Here is a 26,385-nt window from a genome sequence, read left to right on the forward strand (position 1 = left end):
GGTGTTTCAGGTATCATTGTTTCATAATTACATATTTACAGATGTTATTATTGTGCAGTTGCAAAAATCCAACATCAGGATGCACTTGGTCCATGATCATAATGGGCTGTAACTGCTTCCTCTATGCCACCCTCATGTTTTAATATATTGAAATATGCTCATTTGAATCGTACGCTTAAGAGGCATTTCACCCTTAAAACGTCTGAAGTGTTCCTGTTAATGGTTTTCCAAGCAAGATCAGTATGGCATGATAGCTGGGGCAGTGTTGATCCTCTGAATATGCCCAGTTAGAAAAAGCTATAATTTCCACTGACATACAACTTAATAACGAGGCCACAACAACTGTATGTATAAAACATTTTTAATTATATTACAATGAAAGAATACACGATACCTTCAAGTGTTTGCAGCACCAGGTACTTAAGTGTATACACACGCTCACACACACACGGAACAGAACAAAACAAGAACTTATATAATATAACACATCTTCTGAATGCATATTACACATCCGCAAAAAAAAAAAAAAAAAAAGGAACATAATATTCACAGGTCTCTGGCACAGAACTCTCCCCTATCATTCGGCAGGCCAAATGGATCACATTTCATCGCACATCCTGTGGTGCATGAACAGTAAAACCGCCAATAGTAATACGAGGTGTTATATCACTGTATATCAGCACCATATGTTGCAGGGTGTCTAGGTCAAGTGGTGACATTAACATCATGTTTACTACAGTATGCCACAGGCCATTGCGTGACTAAATGTAACCCGTTTGGCTTACCATTCTACAACACACAGTACTGTATGCTAGCTTAACTGCTATTACAAGTACCCGATCACAACTGCATTTCCTGCTGCGACCACCGATCCCACCAAAAAGGGGCATTTCACCCATAACACATGAGCTGTACTTTTGTCTCTGCCTTCAGGGTAATTCATTCTCCAAGAGAGCCGGCAGCCTCGGACTGATGTTTTTGATTTTCCTGATGACACCACTGAGAGGATAATATTCAAATGACAAACTTTGAATCAGCTCTCAGGACAAAGTCTAGCTATAGTGCAAGATGGTTTGTGGCTTTTGAGGGATAATGATGCGTGATTTTTCTTTCATGAGTTTTAAGTGAAATGCCCCTTTAATCTCAATCTGGTCCCTACAGTATGTCTCTGTTTTATCAGATGTCCATGAACCAATGTGGCTTTGTGTGCGTGCTAAAACACACACCAGTACGATGGATCCAACCGGCTCTTCTCATGCCAACACAAAATGGCAACAAGAGAAGTTGAGTATCTCCAATGTAGAGGAGACAGACACCCTCTTCTACAACTACAATCACTCATCAAGCTGGCAGAAAGAAAGAAAGAAAGAAAGAAAGAATTAAAGAAAAAGAACAGGGAGGGCTGGGGGTTTAGAAATACTTGTTATTTGGCAGGAACAACAATGAATCGGAACGTCGTCACATTTTATGGGAATAGCAGAGGGAGGACTTTGGACATGACCAGCAAATTTCAATCCAGTTTCTACTATGTTCTACTCTTATACTTCTGTATTTTGAGTGGGGTATCTGTTTGGGCTGTGACGTCTCTTTCCTCCTACGATACTTCATCCAGTCTTCTTTTGTCTCAGTGTGTGCTTCAATCTTACTTCACCTAAAACCCAAGAGACCCTGTTTGCCTGCTGTTTTCACCTTGTAACATGCTGTGGTTTTGTGCTCTTTAGACAACTCACGCTATCCAGTAAATCTCATGTGAGACAGAAAAATAAAAGCAAAGAGATCGACCCTTTTCTGCCATCACACAGTGGGAATCCATAGTCCGCTGGACCCTTCCCAGTCTTTTGGAGAGATTTTAAGGTTTAAATTGCATTGTGGTGTTTCCTTTTCCTCGTGATGCTGTGTGGTTGACTGAATCGGGCACACCAACAGGTTCAATTCTCTCTCTCTAGCTCAGTGGGGAGAGCACTGGGTGGGTTTCCCAGTAGGCTCAATAGGGAGTACAATGGCACTATAGCTGCCAGGATGAGGCAAACCATGCAATAAAACTATGCAGCCACGGTAATGTAAGGCGCTTTAGATAAAAATGTCTTACATCCACTATTGCAGTCACTCATTATGGTACAATCTCTGATGTAAAGCAAAATAAAGATCTCTGTTGTTTTCAAGGCACATCATTAAAATAGAAAGAAATTCCATAACCACAATGTCCAGCAGACATACAGCGCCCATCTGCAGCCAACCCACTCAGAAAATGCCACTTAATCCTGTATGTGTGCTTATAGGTTCAGTATGTGCAGTTTTTAGTAATGTCATAATGAATAAAACAAAACAAAAATCGTCACTGTTGGGCAGAAACCTTGTATCTCCAAGTTTAAAATGTGTGTGTTCTTTCGTAAGTAAAGCCCTGCTTCATCATACAAGGCTGTCGTATAAAGCTAGTGAAAATAGCAGATCTTGCTTGATCAGCTATTTTCACTATTTTAAATCATTTTTAAAATGATAAATACAAAACGAACGGTTTTAGACAAGGTTTCCACCCAAACTAAATTAGAATCTCATATCTGGCCCTGCTTTTAATCTCCATTCATTAGGTCCTCTTCCATGCACGCCACCTTTACATTTGGCATTAACATGTGTCCTCTGTGATCAGATTGAATTTGTATCCAGGTGTAAAAGTAAATGTAATCCGGCTACATAATACTTTTTCTTAACACTTTTTTTTTTTTTTTCCCCATAGCCCAAATCATACTTAAACGTGATCTGGATACAAAATGTATATTAATGCCAGGTGTAAAAGAAGCCTTATGTTTTGTTTTCCTGATGGGAGGTTCTGTGCAAGAGAATTTAGTCATTCTTTTTTTCATTTACCTGTTGTCTGTTTAACCAACAAAATAAAAGAGAACATTTTCTTTGCTACTACAACACTCATGTACAAAACCTTGACATGAATGTAAACTGTCAATGAGCACAAAAAGAAAGAAAAAAAACAGCTTTTTTTTTCAAGAACGTTATTCTTTTTTTTTGTTTCTCATCGCCCCTCCTTCAGTGTATGGAGAGAGTGCAGATCAGGAGAGGTAAAATTCATCCAGAGAGAAACGTGAGGAAAAAAATATAGAAAACGAATTGGTCACTAAAAAAATGAAAAGAAAAAGAAATGCACCACGGAGTCAAAAGCAGGAAAGAAAAACACAAAAATAAAGCAAAACACCTGCTTGTGTAGAAAATCCCACACCCTCTTAGAAAGCACAAGACGGTTGTATTGCTATTGTCTCAACACGCCCCCCCCAGATCAAACTGAGGGAGGACCTGTATATTTTTTGAACACTATCTTTTTTTGTCTATTTTTAGGGAGGCGTCACCGAGAGTTAGTGATGAGAGAACACCTTGAGCTGCCATCAAAATTGGAATTCTTCTTTTAACATCACTCCTCTCTAGGTGACCGTCCCTCCATCTCTTCTTCCCACCCCCCACCCCAAAAAAGAAACAAAAAGAAAATCAAAATGTTTTACAACCGCATAATTGTCATAGAAGAACAAAGGACAGCGCCGCCACGATGAGAACAACAGAAGGATAATAAAAGAGCTTTGAGCCAGTCTGATTGAAGTTTGAACCCCCTCTCCCCTCCATTTGGTGACCGTTTTGGGAAGCAAATGGAAGCTGCCATGTTTGGAGGGAGGGAGGTTTTCTTGTTCTTGTTTGTGGTCATAGCTGAGCGTCAGGCCGGCTGGCAGGTACGCAGTTAGGGCAGTGGGGTGGGCTGGGGGGGAAGAAGTGCCAGAGACCGTGGGGATGGGGGCTTTTTAGTAGTTCTTCACGTGCCCCCACGACGTACAATGTACATTACACTGTCCTCCATCTTTCCTTGCCATGGCGGATGATGGAGGGGGGTTGAGAGTCAAAGCGTGCACGTCGGCTCTCTGCCTGGAGAGCCAGAGGAGGAGGAGGAGGGGGAGGAAGTGGACGGGGGGGGGGTTGGGGGTATCGCAGAGGGGGGTGTAGCTGGTCGCCCCTGAGGGGTGGAGTTTGGCGACCTGATGACGTATGGAGGGATATAGAGAGGGATGCTGGGTGGAGGTGGGCAGGGAGGCAGGGGCGTCACAAGGGGGGGAAAGCGGGACTGAGTTACGAGGGCCCAAGGTGGAGGGGCCTGGAATTATTTTATACTTTAGCTATTGAAAAATAGCAGATACTGCTATTTTTGAAAAGTCGTGAAAATGTGTGCAAATCTTTGAATATATGTATTTTTAAGTGAACATTTATAACTCAAACTTTGCTTCTGGGGGTTTCCCTGGAACTAAATATTTTGAGATGGGGTTCCTTGACCAAATACATATCATTTGGGGGGTCATTCACATGAAAAGGTTTGAGCACCACTGACATAGAAACCTAGGTTTTTTTTTTAAAAACCTTAGAAGGATTTGAAATATTCAAAGACTTGCACAAACCTGCTACAGTGAGCTTGTATATCTGCTATTTTTCAATGGTTAAAGCACAAAAGAATACATATTAATGGGTTCCTTGTACCAGGGCCCAGAATTTGGTGCGACACCACTGTGGGAGGGGGGGGGGGGGGGGGGGGGATCAGCATGGAGGGAGGGTCGAGGGGCGCACGACGACAGTCGCCAAGGCCTACACCCAAGGCACGAACGGAGAGGGGAGAACAGTCAGGGGGGGTCAGTGAAGGGAGGGGGGCGGGAGGGGGGCAGTGTTGCGAGGTCTGGTGCCCTCTGACTACAACGCCCCCTCTTGGCCTACCCCCCCACCCCACCCCCACCCCTGTTCTCCCACTCTCGACAAGCTTGGCCTCCTCTCCTTCTTGTCCGTCTCTCATATACATATATATATTTATATATTTATAGATATACTCTTCTTTTTTGTCTTTTCATTTAGGAAAAATATAATACAAAACATTTTTTAATAGAAGAAATATAGACTACTACGCTGGCTAAAATCACTTTAAGTGATACTTACTTTTTGTAACGTCTTTTCTAAGCCTTTTGTCTTTTTTTGGGTGGGGTCAGACCTTCGCCCTTCAACGGACCTCGGCCCCTTTATATATATTTATACATTTCTGAAGTGTCAGGTTGGATTGCCAAGCTCTACGGAGTGCTTTAAGGAGTTTGAGACCTACCTAACGATAATCATGTGTTCAGAGAGCAAAAGACATGTCTCTTCCGTCGATAGAACATCTACTTTGCGCAGCATCGCTAACAACATTACTCTGTTAGACCCATATGATTAATATATTGCATCAGTCAATGCCTTGGGATCTCCAAAAGCGAGTAACAGAACAGCAGAGAGAAGAGGATAAAACAGCAGTGAGTTAAAAGAAATGAAAGAAACTTTTGCAAGTTGATTAGTTTCCTTGACAGCTAATGAAAACAGTCTACACAGAGAGCAAACCATTAGAGCTGGCCTTTTTTTTTTTATCAATTTGTTTTTACCCCGCTTCAACAGCTTGACTTGTTCGTGAGGACGTGGATGTTGAATGCAGACACACACATACACACACACACACTTGTTGTAAATATTACAAAATATTGGGAGTCTAATCTGGGTGTGATGGCACGAGACAGAAGAGACAGACCAGCTAGTTAAGTAGAAAGAGGAATTTACAGTTTTTCATTAATCTCTCCCTCCTTCTAGTGCCATTAATGCTTTAGCTAAACCCTGTGGAAGAGATAGAAGGCAATGCAGCCATTATGGGGAAGAAGACTACATTGTGGTCTTCAACCGAAATGCCAGAATCATTAAAAAAAAAAAAGCTTTGAGAAAGCCTTTAGCTTCCGATGTTTACTGCTACATCAATTCGCTACTGAAAAAAGAAATGCAAAATAAAAACAAAACCATATTTTAAGATTCTGGGCAATCCGTTTCCATGGGAAGAGAGTTTTTCAGCTAGGCTTTTAATAGGACAGTAGGGTAGTATAGTGTAGTGGTCACATAATAAAGTCCTCTGTGTTCAGTTATCTGGTTAAATGAACAGTGAGGATGTTACTGTACAGTACAGTGTGCAGTAGTGCAGAGCAGTGGTCAGAGGACCCTAGACGGAGAGAGACAAGAGGACATCACTGTCCCCTTTCTGTCCTTTCTGTCATCCGTTTTCTCCTGCTCTGTGATCTTTTTGGTGATCTGGCTAAGAAGCATTGGTATAATTCTTCTTTTGGTCATAAACGGTCATGTAGTTGTAGTATATTGATATTAATGTGTGTAAGGTAGTGCTGGGCGATATGTATATAATCAAATATCACAGTATTTTTGACCAAATACCTCAATATCGACATTGTGATGATATCATATTGTGAATTTGTGACAATAATTATTCTTTCCTTTTCAAAACCTTTCAAAAATGGCAAAAATAGCAGCTCAGATCTTCTATTTCTGAAAATTCATTTACATTTTTGAAAGTACAAAAGAGGGCTGAAGTGATAAAATCACTTATGCCATGTCTCAACATTATGATATCCCGCTAGTTTCAATATCACAGTATCGATATAATGTTGATATTTGCCCAGCTCTAGTTGTAAGGTTCAGTTAGGTTCAAGCTAACCCCTCCTAGCGGCCTAATGGTTAGAGAGTTCATCTAATCCTGTTGCTGAAAGTTCAGCGACAATGTGAACAGCCAGTGTCAGCCAGCCTACTCACGCATTGCACTCACGCAAGTCGTTCTGGTTTTAGAGTGTTAAGAATGTCAATTTGTGTAAACAGTACAGTAAATGTAGACGGATGGAGACGGTGTTCTGCAGGCACACTGAACACATTCCAAAGCCTGCTGAGGTGCCTCGCCCTCTCAATCACAAACGTGTGTGCGTGGCATTCAAATGCAGCATACAGGGAGATAAACACTGAGCGTATTAGTCGTGGTTAGTTAGCCACGTGTCTCTCCCACACGAGAAGCTACCGGTCCTCACTAACAAGCCAAAGCTGTCCCACCACAACACAAACAACGTTCCCCAAATCCAAAACGAAAAAAAAAAGCTAAAACAATGTCTACTCTACTTTCAAAGCCTGCGGCAACAGCGTTAGGTAAGTGGGTGGGGGTCGGGATGTGTTTTGGGGGTAAACGTGGGGAGTGAGGTAGGGTCAACAGTGGTCTAGGAGGGCCGTGGATGGGGGTGGGGGTGGGGGGGGTCAGACAGGAAGGATGCCACAGAATGGAAATCCCATCTGCTTCCCAGAAGGGCTAGATGGGAGTAGGGGGTGGACAGGGGTCAGGTACAGTAGGGGCTTTTAGGCTTTAATGAACCATCCAACAAGCTGCTGTGGAAGTTAGGCCATGATGAGTCAAAGAAGGAATGGCTTCGGGGGTGTTGCTGGGGTGGGGGGAGAGGAAAGCATGGGTCTGAGTGGTGGTGGGGTTTGGGTGGAGCCCCCGCCCAGCGTCCTCAGCAGTGGTGCGGCTGCAGTCTGTGGGAATGCGTGGCGGTGGTGTAGCCGCTGCCGTCGCTGGAGCTGCTCTGCAGACTGTAGTGGTCTTCCTCCTCCTCCTCCTCCTCCTCCTCGCCATCGCTGATGCTGCCGTCCAGGCTGTCTGCCTCCCCGGGGGTGAAGCCCATGCCCTCCATGCCATCCATGCCCTCCATGCCCTCGATGTCCACCTCTGTACAAACACACACACAGAATACAGTATGTCATGGAACCAGTGTTGATTTTGTCGACTAAAACTAAGACGAAAAATGTTTGTCGACTGTGTTTTTTTCACTGACGAAAACTAAATAAAAACTAAACAAAAACTAAGCTGTGATGACTAAAACTAAGACTAAATATATTGACAATTTCGTCAACAAAATAAAAACTAGACTAAAATGTTAGGGAGGGACTAGTGGAGAAGAGAGTCATTTTATGTTTGGTTGCTCTCAGGTGTTGCGTGCTGAAAATAGCCGATCTACAAGCTCACAACGTGTCGCGCTGCGACGCGTTGTGAGCTTGTAGATCTGCTATTTTCAGCACACAACCAAGTGTAAAATCAGTCATTACGATGCCATCAAGGCCTGCCAAAATACATTTTCGTCGACTAAATCAACTGTAGATTTAGTCGCCTAAAATCTTATGATATTTAGTCGACTAAAATCAGACTAAAACTAATACTTTTCAGGTGACTAAATTATGACTAAAACTAAATTACATTTTATTCAAAAGACTATGACTAAAACTAAATCAAAATTTGCTGTAAAAAACAACACTGCATGGAACTGCCACTCCACATTGGGCCCACGAGTTGACAACACCAGTAGCTGTGATCTTAGGGTTGGGCAATACATATTGGGATATGATACTATAGATGCCGTCTTTTGGATATTGTAGTCAACTAAGTATAGGGTTAAGAAGTGGTTGTGTCCTACATACTTTGTCATATGGCAGAAAGCAAAAGTTTCCAATTTACAGGCTCACACTGCATTGCATCGCAACCTTGTTACGTCTGTTAGAGCTTGAAGCCTAATGTTTGTTTTCCTAGCTGTGGTGTGATAATGAACTGTACAAAGGCATGAGACTTCACAGCCATGGTACACTTTATTATAACTCGGCCATCAGCCAGTATAAGTTTGCATGATATTTCAGCGATCCGTTTTATAAATCCAACTATGTAACCCCAGGTTGAACTCCACACCCCTGATGTTCATGCATGCACGCTCACACACACACACACACACACACACACACACACACACACACACACACACACACACACACACACACACACACACACACACACACACACACACACACACACGCAGGGCATGTCCAGTACTTCACGGGAAATCATGGTGTATAAGGCTGAAAGCGTGAGGGTGAAAGTAGGCTTCAGGCAACTGTTAAACTCTGTGTAAACACACTGATCTTTCTGTTGCCTCTACTAAACCCCCTCCATTGACAAACAACTACGTCTGTGTTTACTTACCACCTACGGTATTGTTAGCTGTCCTAGGCCAGGGGTTCATTGTGTGTGTGTGCGCGCGTGTGTGTCAGGGGTGGGGTAGTGGTATGTACTTTCATGCATTGCTCGAAGGCACCCCAATAGTTATTTGCTCTCCCTACTTTAATACTTTGCTGCAGGACAGGACAGGACAGGACAGGACGTCCCTGCTCTCCTCACCTCTAGAGCAGTGGTTATCAACCTGTGGGGCGGGACCCTAAGTGGGGTCCCCAAATCATGTTGTGTGGTCCCCAGATGATTAGCTCAATGTGCAACATTGTTTTCTCCCTCAAAAGTAAACAAATCAACATAAAGTTTAAGTGTATAGACTGAGGGTATCTACACATTTCTAAAGTGACAATTTAAGGACTTTTTAATACCTCTAAAATGACAAATTGTCAAATATTAGAGGCAGAATTGTGAAAACAGCAGATCTACATGCTCACAACGCCTCGCAGGTGTTGTGAGCATGTAGATCTGCTATGTTCACAATAGAACCGTGTTATACAAAATGTTATGCCTCAACTCTTAGTGCTTGTCAGGGTGGGGGGGCCCCCAGTTAAAATATGATTATTTAGGGGGTCACGGCCTAAAAAGGTTTGAGAACCACTGCTCTAGAGCCAGGGTCAGGTGGCTGTAGATGGAATCAACACACACTTGACCTTTGGCCTCTGGGTCATGACCTGCTGATAAAGGCCATGGCTGAGCAGGGGAGCCAGTGGTGTAAAGTAATTAAGTACATTTACTTAAGTACTTTACTTAAGTGTTTCCTTGAGTGATTTAAAATACTTTTACTTCCACTCCACTACATCTCGGATCCAAATGTTGTACTTTTACTCCACTAGATTTATTTGAAAACTTTAGTTACTAGTTACTTTTGATTATTATTACAAAACACACATTAACCACTTCAGCCCTATATACATTTCCGCCATTTGAAAATAGCTGATCTACAAGCTCACAATGTGCCACGATGCAATGCATTGTGAGCTTGTAGATCTGCTATTTTCAAAAGATTTTTATACATTTGAAAACTTTAAATGGGACATTCTGCATAATGAGTAGCCTACTTTTACTTTTGGTACTTTCAGTACATTTTGATGCCAATACTTTTATACTTTTACTCAGGTAAATGTTTAATTCCGGACTTGTACTTATAAGGCTACAGCCACATTAAAGTATGTTCGCCAGCGGATAAACTATTTTTGTTGGCGGTTGACTAAAAATGCAGAGAGCTCATTCTGTCCCAGGCCAGTCACGCGCCTGTCACTCACTTCCAGAACCCTCCCCATTCCGCCTTCCACGCCTGGACAGAGGGGGAAAACCGGAGAATTTATCTGCTCCAGCATAAACGCAAAGTCTGCACGGCACGCATAAATCCTCTACTGGCATGAAACCGCTCCATTCCCATTAAAATACATAAAATAGATACTTTTACTTAAAGTAAAACATTTGAGTAGTTTTTCCACCACTGAGGAGAGCGTGGTGTTCCACAGGGCTCAGCAGATCTCTCTCATAATAACTAGGACCCTATGAATGTCCTTGTAAATCTTGTACTATCTGCCTAATAGTGCTAATTAAAGACTAGAAATAAGACAGGAAGGTCCAATCCCATTAGAAAAATAATAATAAACCTTGGTATCAATGTGTGGTCAAATGCTTTGATTACATATCACTGGTTACTCAGACTTCCTTTGTGTAGACACGTAGACAAACACTGTTTTATGACTGTGTACAAATAGTGATAAGATGTACTGTAGATGTAATTGGCCATATTCACATGGCGCCCATTTCGTCACACTCAAAGTGAGCTGGGGTTTTGAGTATGACCCAAGATGGAAATAGCAAGACACACCATCTCCGGTTTACTTCCCTTATCTGCGTGAAGTAGGTTGACACCTTTTTAGGAGGCAGGAAGCAGGTTGGAGTCTATTCATTTCCAATGGGAAAGAGTGAACGAGAACACAGCTTCTGAACCATTCTTTAGCCCCATGGTCACTGAACAAAATATTGGACCCGATCGTCACAAGCCACACAAATATTCCCAACATTTTCATACTAAAATGGCTTTCAGACACAAATAAGGAGAACATCTACTTTATTATAGACCTTTCTCTGTCTCAGCAACACACTCTCGCGGACTCGCGGGGGTCTAGCACCAGTAAACATGGGACGTGTGCGAGATATATTAGAAATCTTTGGTATTGACATGAGAGCAAAATGGCTGCTGTGTGAATATGTTCACTGAAGTGCAATTGAATCTCAGTTCTACAGTATTGTGCCAGTGGCACATTGGTGTGTGGTTACAGTACCTTGTTCAGAGTCTGTAGATATGACAGATCCCATGCTGTCGGTGCGGGTGCGCTCCACTCCCCCGGACACGGAGAGCTGCTCCAGGCGGCGCTTGAGGTAGCGGTGCTCTCTCTGCAGTTGCTCCTTCACATTTACAGCCTTCCTGTCCTGCTCCTCAAGTTTCTGAACAGAGACGGAGACAGAGCGACAGACGCGTGAGAATACTTGAAGATCTCGCCACCCAGATCCATGCTTCAAAATGCCTGCAATGCATGCAACGTGCATTTCGTTGTTGTCGGGTGGAAACCTTGTATGTCCAAAACCGTTTGTTTTGTATTTATCGTATTGAAAATGATTTAAACTAGTGGAAATAGCTGATCTATAAGCACCCAACGCCTCGGTGCTTGTATATCTGCTATTTTCACTAGTTTTGTGCGACAGTCTTGTGTGATGAAGCAGGGCTTTACTTTACGGGGGGAAAAAGTCTGCCTGACAGTGACGATTTTCATGCACACATTTACAGGTACATGTGCACATGTGTGTCTCTCACACACACACACACACACACACACACACACACACACACACACACACACACACACACACACACACACACACACACATACACATATACATTGATATGCACATAAGCGTGGATGTGTGGGACAATGAGAATCTTAGCAGGACCCAAAGAAAAAGTTGTATTTCTCTTTTTGTCTCCATCACTCACACATATTTCTTATTTTCCGGTGTAAAACCAATCAAGGAAGTTAGACAATAATAGACAAACATTTAAAAGGTTCATACGGTACAAAAGCAGATCTAATGGGAGTGCGGGACAGTCCATGAACAACAAAAAGGCTCGCACACTGAAAGATGAGAACTGAGGCTCTTTAGATGCAAAAAACTGTCCTTAACACTTAAAAAAGCGCGAAAAGTGACATGGTGAAATAAGGCCATCATCATCAACGCACTAAATGTATTATTTACAGCAAAGAGGGGTGGGAAAATGACTGCAAGAGATTAGCGGTAATTTTAGTTTACAGTGGAGGAAACATAATCTGCTTGGGACAGGCAGATGAATTGAGAAATGTCATGACAGCGATAGTTTTAAGTCTTGAGTGTGTGTACAACAAATACTGTACATTTCCAACACAGGATGCGGATTTCGGTAATTTCAGTTTACAGTAAAAAGAAACGGCAACAATTTCTTGGGATCTGGTTGTGACGTGATTACATTACAGTAAGACGGGAGGAGTTACGTCTACAGCGTCCAAGCAGAGGATGTGTTGTAAACAGGAAATTAAGGGTTAAAACTAAATGACTGTTGGTTCTTTTTACATCCACCACACAGCAACACACACACACCCTCTCTCTCTCTCTCTCTCTCTCTCTCTCTCTCTCTCTCTCACTCTCTCTCTCTCTCTCTCTCTCTCTCTCAGGGGCGTCAATTGGGTATGGCAGGGGTATGCAGCTGTCATACCCTGGGTCCAGGGGGGGGGGAGATAAAAGCTAGTTCTAAATATGAATCCATGAACGTCTCTTTGTCTACCTGTGTGGGTTATTATATTGGTAAATTACAGTAAAATAACTACAAATGCAAAATTTAACAAAATGGTCACTTTAACAAGGTATTATAATTATATTATAGGTATATATAATGATATATTATTATGTACTTCTTCTTAAAATAAATGTATCATGCCTGTTGCTAAGGTATGGCAACATGACTGGTGCGCGCGTGCAAGACACCAGTCATGTTGCCATACCTTAGCTTTTTCTGAACTGACGCCACTGCTCTCTCTCTCTCTCTCTCTCTCTCTCTCACACACACACACACACACACACACACACACACACCCTCTCTATCACACACACACACACACACACACACACACACACACACACACACGCACGCTCTAACCTCTTGAGGATTTCTTCATCTTTTTTAAACACGTCCATCGCTAGTAGACAGTTAATTTATTCTACACACGCAGTTGTTCCATGGAAGACAGTTGAGCTAAGAAGAAATAATATGGCCTGAAGCTTCAGTGTGAGAGGCACATACAAAATGATCTTGTGTAAGACTGAAGTCAGATGACATCACGATGACTGAAGTCATACCAGCGTAATTCTTTTAAGTTCTTAAAGGGGAATTTCACCCTAAAATCTAAGCAGTTCAGTGATTCTGCATGTAATACGCTCATTACTTGCGCCAGCCAGCGAAGCGAGGCGCAAGTACTGTTTTCAGTTTTCTGTACTGTAGTAGCCGTACTGTTAGTCTAGAGAGTTAATGAATAGAGAGTGAATGCTTTGGATTTGTTCACCCCATAAAGAGAAAACTCATTGAAATTGTAGGGGGGGGGGAAAAAACAAGAAAAAAACAAGAAAAAGCATTGCCTCACTGGCGGACATTGTTCGTAACATAGACAATGACTTCAGCCTTTTAGGAATCCACATCAAAACACAACTCTGAAAATCAACCTCGAATGAACACTCTAGAATAGATTTAACTGAGTACAACCGATAGTTGTAGTTGGTGGATGAAGGCTGGAACAAAAACACTGTTCAGGTAGGCCTAGTGCAGTTCAGGCCGCAACCCCCAAAATAATCATATTATTATGATTAATAATACCCCCCACCCTGACGTGCACTTGGAATTGTAGGAATTGGCATTACATTTAATTTGACTCAATCAACTCCATTGTGAAAATAGCCGATTTCCATTTTCACAATTTCTGCCTCTAATATTTGTCAATTTGACCAATGTTTGACCAGATGTACTAAAAAGGTATTTAAAGCCCTTAAATTGTCACTTAAGAAATGTGCAGATACCCTGTATTCACGTATACTGTAGGTTGGTCTGTTTACTGTTGAGTGAGAAAACAATGTTAACATTTAGCTAAACATCTGGGGACCAACCCCAAAATAATTTGGGGACCCCTCTGAGGGTCCCGACCCACAGGTTGAGAACCACTGGCCTAGTGTACATAAGAACTGTACAACTATCTTACAGTAAAGTTGAAGTTGCTAACCCACCCATTGGCCTTGAACTCTCCTACGGTCCGTATTCCTGCTGCCCACATTGTCATCTTGCGTGTCACTGAGTCTGTTTGAGCTGCAGTGGTTAATGAACCGCGGAGAGAGGGAGTTAGGCCAAAGTAAACCCCGATCCCAATTATCCCCTACCACTTATCTGAGCATCAGCCAAATGTGCAGCAGCAAACCCCTACCCTTCCATATCTCACTGAACGGACTTATCACTTGTGAGAGCAGCGCGGGTGACGTTGTTTTATTTTAATTTTTTCTAAACTTTTCTTCCTTTCCTTTCTCTCACGCCAGCCAGTCCCTGAACAGCAATCGGCCAAATGGTGGCGCTGTAGGAAGCCTTCGAAAGTGAGAACTTTGAACAGGGATAGCTCATGCTGTGTTTTAGGTACAGCCATGAAACCTGTATACATGTATGCGTCTCCTCATGCCGAACAACTTTTACCCTCTAACTTTTGACCTCTGACCTTTAGGTCTCCCACAATTCGGAATAATATGAAAAACAGTTAAAATCTATCTTCTCCTGGGTTTTTTTCGTTACGCGCACAAAACTTTTTTCACATGAACTTTGGACCAATACGGTCAGATTTATCTCGGCGGATTTCTTTTAAAGTGAAATATAATTTTTTAATAATTCAATCAATATTGCGGTTTTATGGAAATTATTCTTCGGCCTCTAAATCATACATGCAAAGTTACACGTTCATGGCATTTGGCAAAGATGTGGAGGGTTAGTCAAAGTATCACCGAAACCAATTTTATTCCAATCGGCCAAAGGGGGGCGCTATACGAAGCGTTTGAAAATTCAAACTTCAAACGGGCATAAGTCATGACTCGTTTTGTTTGAAGACATGCAACTTGTTACACGCGTGCTTTGACTCAAGCGGAAGACATCTGTGTCGTTGTTAAGTAAGCTCCGCCCTTAAATTTTCCGCCATTTTGAGCAGTTTGTAAAACTGCTCAAAATGGAATTTTCGCTCCACGTGCACAAAACTTTTTTTACGTGAACTTTGGACCAATCTCTAAAGATCTGTCAGATCGGATTTCTTTAAAATTGAAACATGCTTTTTTAATAAATTCAATGAATATTGCAGTTTTATGCAAATTATTCTTCTGCCTCTAAATCATACATGCAAAGTAACATGTTCATGGCATTTGGCAAAGATGTAGAGTGTTAGTCCAAATATCACTAAAACCAATCTTACCCCAATTGGCCAAACGGGGGCGCTATATCATTTTGAGCAGTTTGTGAAACGCTTAAACCTGTTAGGATTTCTTTAGCAATTTGCATGAAACATTCTACACACTATCTAAGGACCTTTATCTAATATGCCTATGAAGTGCACACACACACACACACAAAAATATTATAATAATAAATATAGCTGCAAGCAGCGATAAAGTGGCCAAAGCCAAAAACACCTCAAATCATGAACACAGCCTGCAATGTGCGTGAAATCTTGCAAGCACATTCCCAATAGGTCAAGGAACAGATACCACCCTTCTCACATTGGCCTGTTATAGCGCCACCAGCGGGTCAACTTTTGCATAACAATTTTTTGGAACAAAATGGACCAATCTTTGACGTCAGTAACGTCAAAGTGAGCACTGCCTGCGATCTTGACATTTTGTGATTTTATAGCCATTGTTTTCTGGCTTGAAGCGAGCCCACAATTGTTTCGAAGGAACAATATTTGTCTAGTTGAAAATACTTCAGTAAAGTAAAAGCACCTCAAAACTGTACTAGTACAGTACTTAAGTAAATGTACTTAAGGGGGGGGGGGGGGGGGGGGTTCTGGCCCTGTTACAGATGTTGTCCAAAAATCATGCAGATCAGTACACAGTATCTCTGTAGCCGTTAAATGGAACGGGTATTTCTTACATTGATGCTCCTACATATTAGCATGCAAGCACCAGTTAAAGTTACTTTCCATCCCTCATATACTGTGTGCACAGTGCACATCCCATAACCCACACACTGCACATCATTTCGGAGCTCATATCTTTGAACGGGTAAGGGCTAGTAACAATAATTCAGCTCAATAACAGGTCGCTTACTCCTATGTGCAATGCCCAAAGACAGGTAGTGTATGCCAGTGGTTCTCAACCTTTTCAGGCCGTGACCCCCAAAATAGTCATGTTTTAACTGGGGACCCCCCCACCCTGACGAGCACTAAGAGTAGAGAAATTTTGTATAACACGGTTCTATTGTGAAAATAGCAGATCTACATGCTCACAACGCCTCGCAACGCTAATGCGCTATTTTCACAATTTCTGCCTCTAATATTTGACAATTTGGCCAATGTTTAATTTGTCATTTCAGAGTTATTAACAAAATCAATAACCAAAGACAATGCATAGATATTTCTTCCAGGACCTTTCAGGACCCTTGATTAAATTCCAAAACTTTTCCAGTACTGGAAAAATATTTTTCTTTCAAAATTTCAAAATATTTCCAGGAATTTCGCGACGGTGGGAACCCTGGACAGAAGAGTGACAGTGCATTGTGGTGTGTTTGACGGTAGGTACCTTGATGTGCATCTTGGCCCGTTTGAGCAGGCTCAGTGTTGTGTGTCTAGTGCTGTCTGGCCCCAGTGGTACCAGCTTCTTCAACTGCTCCAAGTACAGCCGCAGTTTGGCACGTCTGCGGAGACAAAAAGCACAGCGCGGCACAGAGTGTGAGTCCACAGGGGAGAGAGGGAAGTTTCAGTCCTATCTTCCTTTCCCTACCAGGGACGTACGTGCTGGGCCCCTGATTCAGCCCGGGAAAAAGAGTTGCAGAGGCCCTCATTGTGCTATGGAGAGAGATTTCTCTCTATAGCGCTGCTGCTACTCAAAGATTTGCCATTTCAGATCATGACAAGTGACAAGCCAGTGGGCCAATTACATGAGTTATATTTCGTGGTTGTCGGGTGGAAACCTTGTATGTCCAAACCCGTTTGTTTTGTATTTATCATTTTAAAAATGAACTAAACTAATGAAAACAGCCGATCTACAAGCACGTTGTGTGCTTGTAGATCTTTATAAAATCTTTATAAAACCTTTATTGAAAGAAGCTTTTTGCTGGCTTCATTTGAGGTGCTGGCTTTTTGGGGCTTCGACAGCGAGAGAGGCAAGCTTTCAATTTGGTGCACGTGGGGTCAAATCAGGGAGGGATGAGAAAGGGGGTGCACTGCAGGGATGAGGCTCTTTGGAGCTGTTAGCTGCTGCAAAACCCTCATCCACATCCCTGTAAGGACTCGGAATCACATCCTTGTCCATTTGCAAGTCCAATACCGCTCATCGTGCAGGACAAAAGGCAGAGGCGGCTTGTTATGTCAGAGCAGGCACATTTACATCTGGATTCATCAACAAAGACCCCTCGTAGCACGTTTGAACTCCCACATAAAGCCTTTACACACACACGCTGTAAAGGTCTCACACAGGCATATGGTATATACATTCTTTGTGCACAACACAAAACAGACACCTAAAACTGCACACACATTTTACATGAAAACATTTCAACAACAGTATAACTAGTAAGACCCCTCAGGGCGACAAGCGCCATGTTTGGAGATATACTGTGAGACCCCAAACATGCTTACTCAGTTATTCGTTATGTGAAAATGCTATGACGTCTATCACATCTGACATCATACCTGTAGATACAGTCCCTTTTATGCCCATACATGGAGATACCTGTCTGTACCAGCCACACAGATATGGGCTGTCTTCCTCCATATGTATTCCCATATGAAGTCCTGTTAGATATGGACATCAGGGATATGGGCATAGAGTGGTTTCCATGACATCTTAACATACAATCCCTTTTATACCCTATACATGGAGATCCCTGTCTGAACCAGCCACACCACTGTGATATCACCTTTTTATGCCCATATATGGAGATCCCTGCTCTGGGTATCTGACATCACTGTGATGTCACCTGTGATGTCACAGTGATGTGTCAGGGGAACCACAGTGTCAAGCGTTATCCCTGCTCTGAGTATCTGACATCATGATGTCACATGTGATGTCACAGTGATGTGTCAGGGGAACCACAGTGTCAGGCGTTAATAGACAGATAGACAGACAGAGATATGGTCAAGCTGTGACCGTTCACACACTAAACTGCGACCTACGGTCGCAATAGTCTTTTCAAGCAGCCATGCCAAGTTTGCACGAGCAAGAGCATGGATGTCATGTCCTTTCTCTCACATTACATAATCTTCCTGAAAGGCGTTCCCTTCCCAGTGACAACAGGACAGCCGAGGTACTGGCTCATGAAGCCAGCCAGTGCTTGTGCTCAGGGGCGTCACAAGGGGTAGGAAAGTGGGACTGAGTTACTAGGGCCCACGTTGGAGGTACCCTAGTAACTTTAGCTATTGAAAAATAGCAGATATACAAGCTCACAGCGCGGCACCGAGTGCCGCGCTGCGAGCTTGTAGATCTGCTATTTTTGAAAAGTCGTGAAAATATGTGCAAATCTTTGAATATATGTATTTTTTAAGCGAACATTTGTAACTCAAATTTTGCTTCTGGGGTGTCCCTGGAACTAAATATTTTTTGAGATGGGGGTCCGTGGCTAAATACATATAATTTTGGGGGTCCTTCATATGAAAAAGTTTGAGCATCACTGACATGGAAACATAGGTTTCTTGCACACATTTTCACAATTTTTCAAAAATAGCAGATCTACAAGCTCGCAGCGCGGCACTCGGTGCCGCGCTGTGAGCTTGTATATCTGCTATTTTTCAATAGTTAACATTCATGGGGGGCCCACAGTGAATCCTTGTACCCAGGGCCCAGAATTTGGTGTGACGCCCATGCTTGTGCTAACGAGCCTCCTTAATTAATTTGAAAGGGGCGCAAGTGAAAAGGCTTGTGCCACATCAAACCCCAGCATCACAATGAAATGTGATGTACAGCCATGAACACAGGCCAAGTATTTAGAAGCAGCCGTGGAACAAAGACAAAGCCGTGGTTATGTGAGTAGCCTTTGATGTGCCTGTGGATATTGTAGTTGTTAAATATGCCACAATGCATGACTGAATCCGGCCGGTGCAGTTTGTTTCTGTGTCACAGCTTTTTGAGCTTTTATCTCAAGAGATGAACTATATTCATACCTTTAACTAAGCACAATGACTCCTAAAAGGGGGATTTATACTTGGTTGCGCGCCGAGCACTGAAAACAGTACATCTCCAAGCTCACAACCCACACAGTAAAATGATCAGTGTTAATTTAACCCATGTACAACCACTGTCCTCCGCTGTTATAGTTGTAATGGAACTCCACTGAAGCAGCTGGGTTTTATTTGCCTTGCTCATCAGCAAGGCATATCGTCACTCTCGGGCAGAAACCTTGTATCTCCAAGTTTCAAATTTGTACGTTTTTTTGGCAAAGCAAAGCCCCGCTTCATCATACAAGGCCGTCGCACAAAAGTAGTGAAAACAGCAGATCTACAAGCACACAACACCTCGCGGTGCAGGTTTCCACCCGACAACGACGATATAAAATCTCATCAGTAGACATTGAAGGAGGGAACATGTTACTCCTTCATTCCCCCCACGTTTTTTGTTGAAAATGCATGTTTTTTTTGGTTTGTTTGTCAGGGGACACTGTCAAAAGGCTCATTCACAAAGTATGAGTGACACACTGACCCGGATAATGTTGGCGCACCACCCTGTCTCTCTGCCCGTTTAGTTTATTTACTCCAGGCCTCATCCGTGCTTCTCAGCAAAACAACGGCCACCAACACGCTGCCCACAAAGCCGATGGGAGAATCCTTAAAGCCACACTCATCGCGTGCCAAAGTTATACCGTCGGCTGCTGCCACTGGTTTGCCCTGGCATTTAGACAGAAACCGCTCACCCAGGAAAACCTTCTTCCGCAGCAACACCCATAAAAGGACGGCACCCATATTCCACAAGTACTGACAACAACTAAGCTATAGCAGAAGTTGCGCCGCTTGAAGGTCCAATTACAGATGTCTGTCAAACGATAGCAATGATGGAAGCTTTGTTTTTAATCTCTTCCTGGATATATGCTTTTCATTTAGATTTTAGGCTTGTGGTTAGGTTTCGGGTTAGCCATTTTTTGAGCATGTAGATGGATGGATACAGATTTTAGATTCATATTTAGCCACTGGCAATCTTCCAGAGCACTTTACAGAATAGCACGGAAAAGCTTGAATTATGAGATGAACAGTGTTACTAGGAACCAGTAGTAAAGAGTACAAGAGCAATAGGGTCCACCGGTCCAGACAATATTCATAGGGTCCAGAAGAATCAACAAAAAATCCACTGTTACTTTTCAATTCTAGGACCCTATTCTTGGAGGAAACAGCCCAAAATAGCAGATCTACAAGCTCACAACGGCAAGTTGCACCAGGTACCTTTTGGCAAAGAGTCTTACCTCAAGGCTCTGGCCATGATTTTGACACATAAGTCTTTCAATCTTATATGCTTATCGGTCCTACAATCGCAAACAACTTCCATTATAGAACAGGCAGTCACATTCTGCGTTTTAAATATCAAAGCAACTAAACATATACCTTCAGATGGAAATAAATTATATACACCGTAAAGTCCTTAGTGTTCATTTATTAATTTACATTTTAGTGTAATATCCCCTTCTGCAACCTCAATTCTTTTTCAGAAGATAGACACACAAAGTCCTGTTTCTTAGTTTCACTACACAAACATAGTCATTGATCTTCAGCTTTGTAGGGTATTCATATATTGAGTTTTTCTCTGTGACTAGCCCTGCTATTCTCTTGGCAGGCTCCAGCTGAACAGTAAACAAGCTCAAACAATACAAGGCCTCCCCTGGCCTCGCTCTCATAAACCTAATGACTGGAATGAAGGTTCACAACAAGACACATGTGACTGAAACTAGCAGGACACATAGCCTAACAGAGTACACACGTTAAACCAAGGGTCTTCAACAGGGGGTCCGGGACCCCTAAGGGGTCCTCAGAGTTACTACAGGGGGTCCTCCAAATCTTTGTGTGATAGAAACTTTGTTCTCCTTTTTTATTAACCACTTGAATCCTAGCGTCCAACAAGCGCTGCGAGGCGTTGTGAACTTGTAGATTGTCTATTTTCGGCAAAGAGGTTTGGTGTAGAGGGGAAAAAGAGCAGACTAAGTACAGAGTGAAATGTCAAGTTAAGTATTGACCGTCCAAGTGGTTAAATACGTATCTGAAAACACAAATTGACATGAAACCAAAATACAATGATGATCGTGCTGTCAAACAATGAAACTACGTATATGGAATCTATGAAAAGGTTGTGGGGGTCCCTGCTTCATCTCTTTCTCAACAAAGGGGTCCTTGGCCTGAAAATGTTGAAGACCCCTGTGTTAAACCTAACTAGACCTTACCCGTTCGAATACATGTGCTGCAAAATATGTGCAGAGTGTGGGTTATGGGGAAAGTAACTGTAACTGCATGGTGCGTGCGTGAGAATATGTGGGAGCATCATAATGTAAGGAGCAGCCCATGGAGGAGTGTATATTTATGATGGATACAAATAATTTAACAGCAAAATTAGGTGAATAGAAGTATGAGGATGTATTTGCTCCACATAATTTTTCTATACCCGTTGGAAGATGAGACACACATCACCCGTTGCATGCGTGACCCATGCAGAGAGAGAGAGAGAGAGAGAGAGAGAGAGAGAGAGAGAGAGAGAGAGAGAGAGAGACTGCAACATTCCTAACTGTGAGTGGGCCCGGGGCTACAGATCCCATGGCCTGGAGGAACGGACCGTAACCCTGACAACAGGCTGTAGAGCTGTAGAGTGAAGAAACGCTAATAAATAGCTAGAATTTGGGAAAAATGAAATTCGGGCTCCGTCACCGTGTGTATAATGCTAATGGCCAATGCCAGTGAATGCGAGTGAATAGATAATGCATTTTGTGACCTACTGACTGACTGACTGACTGACTGACTGACTGACTGACCTCTCTCTCTAATTATAGTATAGATGTATGCACAAACACCCACGCAGTCATACACGCACACACAAGCCTTTTCCTCTTTGGTTGTCCTTTTCTGGGGCGTTGGCTGTGTTTTGCAGTGAAAGTAAGACCCTCTCCCCCATCCCCTCTTCCTTTGTTCCACACAGAGATCAGCCCCAGCCCAGACAGCCTGTGGGCTGCACATCGCTAACCACTTAAACCCAGTGTGTATACTTAGTAAACTAATACTTAGTTGACCGCAGTCGACTCTGAACTTGGTCCAATCTTTTTTTTCCCTTTGCACCAAATCTCTTCGCTAAAAATAGCTGATCAACAAGCTCAAAGCGCGTCGCGCCGCTGACCTTGAGCATCGGCTATTTTTGGTGAATGTTCCCCCCAGAATAGGGATGCTGGGGTTCAAGTGGCCAAACCTTGCTGTCCCAGAGCCTGTCTCATTTATAGCAGGCTCCCACAAAGACCCACGGCAGTGGGTCAACTGCTGTGGGTCAACAACTACTTTACTGTAGATTAAAGGTCAAAGGTCATTATTAGGATTTGTAGATCAGAAACTATTATAACGCAAATACATTTTATTGTTGTAATAAACATTTTATCTAGCTCCATATTGAAACTATTAATGTTTTCGTAAATGAAAAGACCTAAAACAGGGGTCTTCAACAGGGGGTCCGGGACCCCTAGGGGGTCCTCAGAGTTACTACAGGAAGGCCGCCAAATCTTTGTGTGACAAATCCAAAATATACTGATGACAGTGCTGTCAAACAAGTCTATGAATCTATCTATGAAATCAATGAAAATCTGCAACACAACACAACATGCAGAGGGGGTCCCTGCTTCATTTCCCTCTCAGCTAAGGCGTTGAAGACCCCTGAAACTATTATTTTTTGTTTTTGTAAATGAAAGGACATAGAAGGTTTTCCGCCCGACAGCGACGGTATGCAATAAACGGCAATACTTTAAGGTGTTGACTTGGAGGTTCTTCTGGGTTTCACTACCTCACACATATGCCGTTTCTTCACAAGACCAAAGTGAAGGAAGTGTGTTGTTAGTCTTTCTGCTGTTTATTTTTAGACTATTTTTAATTGCGGCCACGCAGGGAGAGAGAAAAAAAAGTGCACAAATTGCACAAATACACATCTCTATAAAAAGGTTGAGAGAAGCAGAAAGCAAACTTCTCTCTCTCTACCTCAGTCGCAGGTGCGCGGAAGGGAAAGGCATTTCCCCCCCAGCAAGAGGGCCGTGTGAAAGTGCTCTGTCTCTTTTCATTCCCACTCGGTCCCGAGGGACGCAACCCTCCACCCCCTCTGCACACACACACACACACACACACACACACACACACACACACACACACACACACACACACACACACACACATCACACACTATTCCTACTCCACCCCGCCAACACTAACACCCCGCCAATGGAAAACAAATGTCTTTAGAGGATGATGACGCGGACAAGGAAGGACCAAACCTTCAGCCCAAACCAAAGCACTTTCTTTTGAATAATTCTTTTTTTTAAGCAAATCGTCACTGTCGGGCAGAAATCTTGTATCTCTTAAGTTTCAAATTTGTATGTTTTTTCGCAAAGTAAAGCCCTGCTTCGTCATACAAGGCCGTTGCACAAAGGTAGTGAAAACAGCAGATCTACAAGCACACAACGCCTCGCGGTGCGAGGCGTTGTGTGCTTGTAGATCGGCTGTTTTCACTATCATTTGTAAAATGATAAATGCAAAACAAAGTGTTTTGGACATATAAGGTTTCCACCCGACAACAACGAAATACTACAGCACTTTAAATTTCATTGAGCAACTGTTCACTTATAGTTGAGTAATATTCAGGAGTCCAGGAGTACTATCTATACTTTGACTCAAGTACTGGGGTTGAGTACTGTGTCCGCCACTGGTCCCCAGCCACAGCCTCACGAGGGGGGTTGGACGCTGGCCAACCAGGAAGTGGACAGGAAGGAGATGGTGGTCCGTGCAAGGAGAGGGAGCGCTGTTGTTTTGATTTTGGGGAGGGCAGCAGGGTCTGATGGATTTCTCCCTGCACGGAAAAAAGGCCCTTTGAGAGGTGCAGTGTGCTCAGCTGCGCACGCGCACGCACGCACGCACGCACGCACGCACGCACGCACGCACGCACGCACCAAAGACGGAAACATGAGCCAATCACTGATCATCTTGAGCTCCTCTCTCTCTCTGTGAAAAACTAAATCAAGGCGTTTCACTATTATGCTTCCTCTGGATTCCTTTTTAAAAATGTCACTTATTATAATTATTTACTTGCTATTTATTAGTCCAAGTCTGTAGTGCTGTTCCCTCTACCTGTACCCGTCTGAGACACAGACAGAGTGGAAGAAAGGTTTGTGAACAGGCAAAGCATGCCTTATTTTTTGCATTGTGCACACAACGATTATAGATTACAGAGACAAGATAAGAGACAAGAGAAGACGATAAAAAAGACGAGACGTCTCCACTCTCCAGATAAGAGATTGTATGGCTATGGCTTTGTTCATTCATCAGAAATGTCCCTTTCCTTCCCCAGACAATCTATCACAATTAGCCTAATGACCAGGTTCATGACAAAAAGAATGTTTTCCTTTTGGGTTGTAGTAATAGAGTAGTAACGGTCCTATAATGTGTGTCAGTGGGGCTGGACCTGTTGTTCTGTCACTTTAAATGACTGGCTCTAGTCTACAGATCTGGCACAGTGTCCCAGACTGCACGTGCTCTCTGGGCTGAACACGCACGCACGCACGCACGCACGCACGCACGCACGCACGCACGCACGCACGCACGCACGCACGCACGCACGCACGCACGCACGCACGCACGCACGCACACACGCACACACACACACACACACACACACACACACACAGCTTCCCTTGGAGAGAGAGAGAGAGAGAGAGAGTAGACAGTACCTGAGTTCTTGGAAGCAGAGCAGTCTCTCTCTCTCTCTCTCTCTCTCTCTCTCTCTCTCTCTCTCTCTCTCTCTCTCTCTCATTCACTCACGTTTGTTATTCCTAAGCTTGGGCTTGTGGTCACGCAATGTTTATCAGATTGCCTGAAACAGCCATGTGAAAACACCTCTCCACACCAACATGAGTCCTGTGTACATGATTTGAAAAGGAGGTCCGAGACAGTTCACATTGTTCCAAGCTCCGTACGTTGCTGAATCACAGTGCATTCTTTCCTCTAGGTTGAAAATAGGACAGGGTTTTATATTTGTGTCTTATAATGAGCAAACAGTCTCTCTACGTCCTTTCAGCATCAAGACACTTTTTAGGAACAAAGGTTTTTAGGAACAAAAGTAAAGTAAGTAATTGCCAACATTACAACCCAACTTAATTGTGAAAAATTAGGAACTACCAACAAATACCTATTACCAACAAAAGGATAATAGGTGTCAACTGCTTCATATCAATACATTTTCCTTCACGCTCGCAGCACATATTTGACAAAACAACAGCCCTTACGCAAATGCGCCTCATTTTGGGAAAAAGGTTGTTGAAAAAATACAACACAGCAACAGAATAAATGCCCTTATTGTTTGTGTGTGCGTGTGCGTGTGTGTGTGTGTGTGTGTGTGTGTGTGTGTGTGTGTGTGTGTGTGTGTGTGTGTGTGTGTGTCGAGAGCGAGAGGATACAAATACATACATGGACCACGGGTCCATTTGGTTCCATCAACATTCTTGCAAAAATATTTTAGGTTGGATACTCAAGTGTAATTGCCCTGGAATGTCGGCAATATGACTGTGTATGTGTGCATGTGTGTGTGTGTGTGTGTGTGTGTGTGTGTGTGTGTCAGTAGGCTTATTATTCTTTGTTATGCTAAAGAAAACCACAAGTACGACCTGATATATAATGGCTTTTGTCATTTCTAGTTTCACTCTGGGTTTGCCTTGTGTCTTGACTGTGACCAGGAAGTCATCACCTGACTGACCTCACGTGTCAATAACACCACGAGATGCACTGGCTCTCTGCTCACCCCACACCTCGTACCCCACCCTACTGTACCCTCCCCCTCTTCACTTGGGAGGGTCAGAGACCAAAGCGGGTGACCGCCTCAGGAAGGCCGGCAGCCATCGTTTTCCTTTAAACTCTGGTTAATCACACAAACCCTCCATTCTTAGTGGAAACAGAGCTAAGCTGAGCTGGAACTGCGCT

At 43.2% G+C, this 26,385-nt stretch overlaps 1 protein-coding gene across 1 annotated transcript in view; it reads right to left on the reverse strand.

The window, feature by feature from the left end:
• Positions 1 to 442: 442 nt before the first annotated feature.
• The window catches only part of mxd4 (MAX dimerization protein 4), a 50,103-nt gene continuing 24,160 nt past the window's right edge, over positions 443 to 26,385 (reverse strand). The window contains exons 4-6 of the mRNA XM_080722903.1: positions 16,781 to 16,895; positions 11,224 to 11,386; positions 443 to 7,597 (exon numbers count right to left, since the gene is read on the reverse strand). Coding sequence (XP_080579029.1) covers positions 7,383 to 7,597; positions 11,224 to 11,386; positions 16,781 to 16,895 — 493 coding nt within the window. The 3' untranslated portion in view covers positions 443 to 7,382. The remainder of the gene's footprint in view (positions 7,598 to 11,223; positions 11,387 to 16,780; positions 16,896 to 26,385) is intronic.

Source organism: Nannobrachium achirus (genome assembly GCF_963921795.1).
Source record: "Nannobrachium achirus genome assembly, chromosome: 3".
In the NCBI taxonomy this organism is placed as follows: domain Eukaryota; kingdom Metazoa; phylum Chordata; class Actinopteri; order Myctophiformes; family Myctophidae; genus Nannobrachium; species Nannobrachium achirus.